Source organism: Glandiceps talaboti, chromosome 8, assembly GCF_964340395.1.
Source record: "Glandiceps talaboti chromosome 8, keGlaTala1.1, whole genome shotgun sequence".
NCBI lineage: Eukaryota > Metazoa > Hemichordata > Enteropneusta > Spengelidae > Glandiceps > Glandiceps talaboti.
Window position 1 is genome coordinate 15,018,910 of NC_135556.1, and position 5,760 is coordinate 15,024,669.

Below are 5,760 nucleotides of genomic sequence, written 5' to 3' on the forward strand. Positions count from 1 at the left end.
GCCTTTTTGATACATGTGCTGCCTGTTTGCCTGCATATGCAATGTTTCAAATTTTGGCTATCATCTGAGTGTGCATGTGCTCAGCATTTGATAGATTTGCTAAATTTGCTCACATGCTAAAACAGAAGGGGTAGGACATACTGCTGTTTTTTGGGTGTTTTAGCACAGGGAGCAGCGAGCATGTAACTGATTGATTGATCGATCGATCGATCGATCGGTTGATGTATTGATTGATTGATTTATTATTTGGTTGAATGATTGATTGATCAATTTTTGTGGTGCAATATAACTTACTGTATGTGTGATATTGATCAATTGACTCATTGAGTTTTAAAACTATTTCTTTTTCTTTCCCTGGTTACTTTGCTCTCAGCTGTTGATCTCAGACCACTAAAAGTCTGAGGCTGTATGTAATTCTCTCCTTGCTTTATTGACTAAATAAAGACGCCTTGTCCATTCTTCTAATCTTATCTTAATTAAAACACCCCTTATCTTAAAACTGGCAGGAGATCACTTACATTAACAGTTTGCTTTATCTCTCATCTGTTGGGAGATTATCACACTGGACAAACACTCGATCATGCATAAACTAGTAAGGAAGAGAATTTTTTTACTAGTTTATGCATGATCGAGTGTTTGTCCAGTGTGATAATCTCCCAGCAGATGAGAGATAAAGCAAACTGTTAATGTAAGTGATCTCCTGCCAGTTTTAAGATAAGGGGTGTTTTAATTAAGATAAGATTAGAAGAATGGACAAGGCGTCTTTATTTAGTCAATAAAGCAAGGAGAGAATTACATACAGCCTCAGACTTTTAGTGGTCTGAGATCAACAGCTGAGAGCAAAGTAACCAGGGAAAGAAAAAGAAATAGTTTTAAAACTCAATGAGTCAATTGATCAATATCACACATAAAGTAAGTTATATTGCACCACAAAAATTGATCAATCAATCATTCAACCAAATAATAAATCAATCAATCAATACATCAACCGATCGATCGATCGATCGATCAATCAGTTACATGCTCGCTGCTCCCTGTGGTTTTAGTTGACTGACAAGTGTTTTTGTAAAGGCACATTCTAAACAACCCAGTGTGGTATGATCGCAAGCAGATATTGGTTGTCAGTGGCAACATGGTATTTGATTTTCCTTTGACCATTTGCAATGTGTAGGTGCCTGGATAAAAGAGTGCCCCTCCTGAGTTGGTTACTTTGCAATCATCAAAATGCTACGAGCTTGGGTAAAACAGTGCCCTCTAGTGGTGATTTTGGTGCTATCACCAAAAGTGTAAGTACTTTGTCCTTGGATAAAAAAAAAGCACCCAGAAGAGTTTGTTATGGTGCTTCAAATTTTCCTGGTTAAAAATCGCCAACTTCACACGGTTTTGCTTTTCTGTCTGCTACAATGCATCCCATAATATATTGTTGTTATGAGGAGTACAGGTTTTGAGAAAAAAATTGCACCTTTTGATACTCATAGTGTCAAAATTTCCAAAAATAGAAAATGTTTTTTTTAAAAAAATTTTTGTAGAGGTAGATCACGTATATGTGTACTTCCTGTACACAGAGTGAAAACTGACCCTGTTGAAACATACAGTAAAGTAGATATTGAAATCAAGGGGGGAATGTGTGCTCTGTAATTTTTGCATATCATGACCCCACATGCAGCAGTGGGAATGTAATTAACAATTCAAATAGTTTGGTATCTATTTTTAGGTGGGGGTGGAACATACAATTAACATCATAAAAGCTGAAACAAAACGTCGTCTGACTTGACTGGAATCCTACATCTGGTCATCTACATCTGGTGAAAAAAAAATCTTGCCAACAGAGATATTTGTCGAGCAAGACAATACTATATAGCATTAGCAATGTAAAATTTTTGTTGAGCCAGATCATAAAATGATATTGTTGGGCTCAACAAATATCTTACTAACACTGCTACATTTTATATCATCTGGCTCAACAAAAATTTCTTACTAACACTAAAAACACATGTTTTACTAATAAGCTTTCGTTTGTCAATTCATACAAATATCTGGGTGTATTTGTTCTTAGTAGCTTCATGGATGATGATGATATTACTAGACAAATGTGTTTACTTTACATACGTGGTAACTTTATGTGCAGGAATTTTGCCAAACTATTGGAACTGTTATGGCTTACACATGAGTACTCTGTTTGACTCCTCCTATCTCTAAACCAATGGACATCAATAGGATGTTTCATCTATCCTACCATACACAAGCCAAGTTATTGTCTTTGAGCAGAAAATATGGATTATATAACCTGGTCATTCTAAATGATGTACTTTCTTTTCAAAGTTTATCTTTTACATTGTTGTAAACTCATTAATATTCCAATTCATTGTTTATCATTTCAATGCAAACTGATAAAAAATTTCCATTTCGACCAGACATTTGACAAGCACAGACAAGTTTGAATCACGTTTTATTAGGGCCAGCCAACAGACAAAGCCCAGACAGTATTCTAGGAAAGGTCCGTGTCTGTCTGTCTGTCTGTCTGTCTGTCTGTCGGTGCACCCATTTGTAGACAGTGATATTTTAGACACCCATTGCTCAATGCTCAATTTCAACCTAATCTGGCACAAGTGTCAATCACTATAGAGTGCATATGCATGTCCCTTAATTTTGAATGCTAGATGTTTATGACAAGATGGCAGCCATATTTGTTGTTGGTACAAATATGAAGAAAAAATATGAAATATCATGTGACTTGAGACAGCATTTGGATAATTTTATAGATAGTATGATGGTTGTGAAACAATGTTGCTTGATAATAACAATGATATACTGTAACAACCTCCAAAATTCATCAAATTCACATTACAAGCAAGATCGGGGTTATATGGAAAGTATAATCTACGCAACATCGTTATAATTGAATTAATCTTTATTTTTTCCCCTTTTGAGTATACTGCTTCATGGAACCATTGTTAAAAATAGTTTTCACAGTTACCAATAATTGTGAGACAAGTTAGTTACAAAGTGTATTACTCTCATGTGTTCACTCATAAGTTATCAAACCTCCACACAGGGTTGTTGTGTTTGGTAAACAGATTAGGAGCAGAGATTTGATATCAACATTTGTTTTGTCTAAATTATGTACTAGATAGTCAACGAGTTCGAGAGGGTTATGTGCCAATAAACGAGGTAGTTTTTGGCACATAACCCTACCGAACGAGTTGTCTATCTTACTTATACTACAGCGTGATTGGCTCAAACACATCTTTTTCAAAATTTTGTGTAAATTGTTGCATGCAAATTGAGTGCTGAGCGTAATACAGGTCACACCCCTAAGAAAGAGTGGGTTATGGCTCCATATAACCAACGGAAATCAAGGCCTCTGATTGGCCAAGTCTGTCTAACCATAGTATAAAAAATGTTACCACTTTAGTAATACAGTGTTGCAATGACAGTCTCAAAAAAATACTACAGACTCGATACTAGTAAGTCAGCGCTCTGGCACTAACTGAGTGGCATTTTTTTAAAAGGAAAAACTAAAGGTTGTTTCAATTATAATGATGGTGCATAGACTACACTTTCCATACAAACCCTGATTTTGGTTGTAAAACTTCATTATAGTACATCTCTAGGTCATTTTGGGACAAACATAAGTTATTTTATTCTTAGCTTTGGACAAATTAAAATATGTTTATCCCAAAAATCCATGAAACAGACACAGAGCTGTATTATAAGATTTACCCATTCACATTTATATCTTTTGTAAACGAAAGTAACAGATTTCATAAATTATTTTAAAACCTATTTTACACAACAACACAATACAGTGGCATAACAGCCCCCCCCCCCCCCCCCCCCCCCCCGAATTGTTTCTGGTTAGCATGTGCATCACTTAAATACCCTCGCATCAGTCTTTTTTTGTGTTTGTCCAGCCCATGCACTCTGCAGATCCGTGGGGAAACACAAAAATAACCCTCCCTACTTTAGTGAAGACAACTGCAGAGCCAATTGGTGAGAATTAAAAAAAAAAAAAAATAGCATCGTTGCACCATTTTAAACAAACTGTCCTGACCAGAAACAATTCTTTTTTTTTCTCCTTGGCCAAAGATTTCCTAAATTATTTTACAATTGTATGCATCATTTTGTCTGTTTGCAGTGTCTGAAGGAAAGTTATATCAAGGCCGTAGGGATAGGCCTTGGATATGACCTTCTAAGGATAGAATTCCACGTGAAAAGTCCAGAACTCCACCAAGACAACATTGACCAGGATACTGTTGTATATGTAGACAACAAATTAGACCAAAGCTGGAGATTTCAAGAAACCATTCTAAACAATAATCATATAGTAACTGTAGCTCTATGGAATAAAAGTCTGGAAGGTGTTTCAGAGACACAGGTAAATTGTGAGGTGATGACTTGCCACCTAATCTAACAATAGGAAAATTCCATCTTTTGTTGAGAAATATTTGGCGAAAAAAAAATTGTGTGGTTCCAATAACACCCAATTTCAAAATAGGGTGGGTAGGTAGGATTTATTTTTTTATCTTCGAGGATCTGTTCAAATGTTCTCTTCATATTTACAGAGGTCAACAGAGACTTCTCATCGATATAAAAATTGCATTTTCTGTACTACATGCAGAAGACATCATGTGGTATGCTGTATTCCACCATGTTGTTTTGATCACACGAGGCAACAACGTCATCAAATCTCACTATTTCTCACGTAACTTTGCAAATTTTTTCCAATTTTTCAGTAATTTTTTTTGAAATTACCTGGAAAGAAGTTTAAGGTGGCAAAAAAAAAATAGATTAGGTCGAGTTACTGGAACCAAACAATGTTCATTTTTGGCCTTATGTAAAATGCTGCGAGAATAAGAATAAAGAGAAGTAGTCAAATACTTGACCTTGGTTCAAATAAATGCATATTTCAGGAGATTTCACTGCTTGGAGTTAAGGATTCCTTTGGAAATATCAGTTTAGTGAAATGCTTTACTAGGACTGAAGCTATATAATATGGTTACCTCTTAGTCACCATCAGGTGCAACTTACAACTTGATGTTTTCTTAAAAAGAGCCGAATGTAAATACAGAAAATATTGTTGTCTTTTCTCTTCACTAACAGTTTGTAAATCAAGACAGTGCTGATGTCAGAGGGAATCATGAAAACCAACCATTTTCACATTATAGAACACTAGAATTCACAGAATTGGTATCGACGGCACAACCTTTACTACCTGCAGATGAAGATTACTGGGAGACTTTTAACAAAAAGGATGAACGATACCCACCAGTTAAAAAGTGATAGAAGCACGCAGCAGATTTTTTGACTTTTGGACAAACAGCCAGTATTATACCAAATGGCTAGATCTGTAGTAATTCAATTAATACAGTGGTTATATTAGGTAACTTGTTGCTTGATTCTACTCACATGAAGTAGTTTTTGGGTGATATGACTCAAATACAAATTACAGTATGCTTATTAGCACAACTAAACTGAGGTTCAGTAATGCTATAGGGATGGTGAAGTGTGTGTGTGTGTGTGTGTGTGTGTGTGTGTGTGTGTGTGTGTGTGTGTGTGTGTGTGTGTGTGTAATACTGTGTACAGTCAAATGATATATTACAAAAATAACATCAGAGATTAATAGGTAAGTGGAGAGTTATTCAAAAAGTGTATACAAATATGCCTTGCAATTACCATCAGGGATATGTGTATGAAGTTTCATTAGAATCGATGCAGGTGTTTTTAGGTATTGTATCCACAGACAGACAGACATACAGG

General features: G+C 35.6%; 1 protein-coding gene across 1 annotated transcript in view; it reads left to right on the forward strand.

Moving 5' to 3' along the window:
• LOC144439487 (L-aminoadipate-semialdehyde dehydrogenase-phosphopantetheinyl transferase-like) overlaps positions 1 to 5,423 on the forward strand; it is a 10,780-nt gene extending 5,357 nt beyond the window's left edge. Inside the window, exons 5-6 of the mRNA XM_078128776.1 lie at positions 4,139 to 4,378; positions 5,104 to 5,423. Of these exons, the coding sequence (XP_077984902.1) occupies positions 4,139 to 4,378; positions 5,104 to 5,283 (420 nt within the window). The 3' untranslated portion in view covers positions 5,284 to 5,423. The remainder of the gene's footprint in view (positions 1 to 4,138; positions 4,379 to 5,103) is intronic.
• Positions 5,424 to 5,760: the final 337 nt, after the last annotated feature.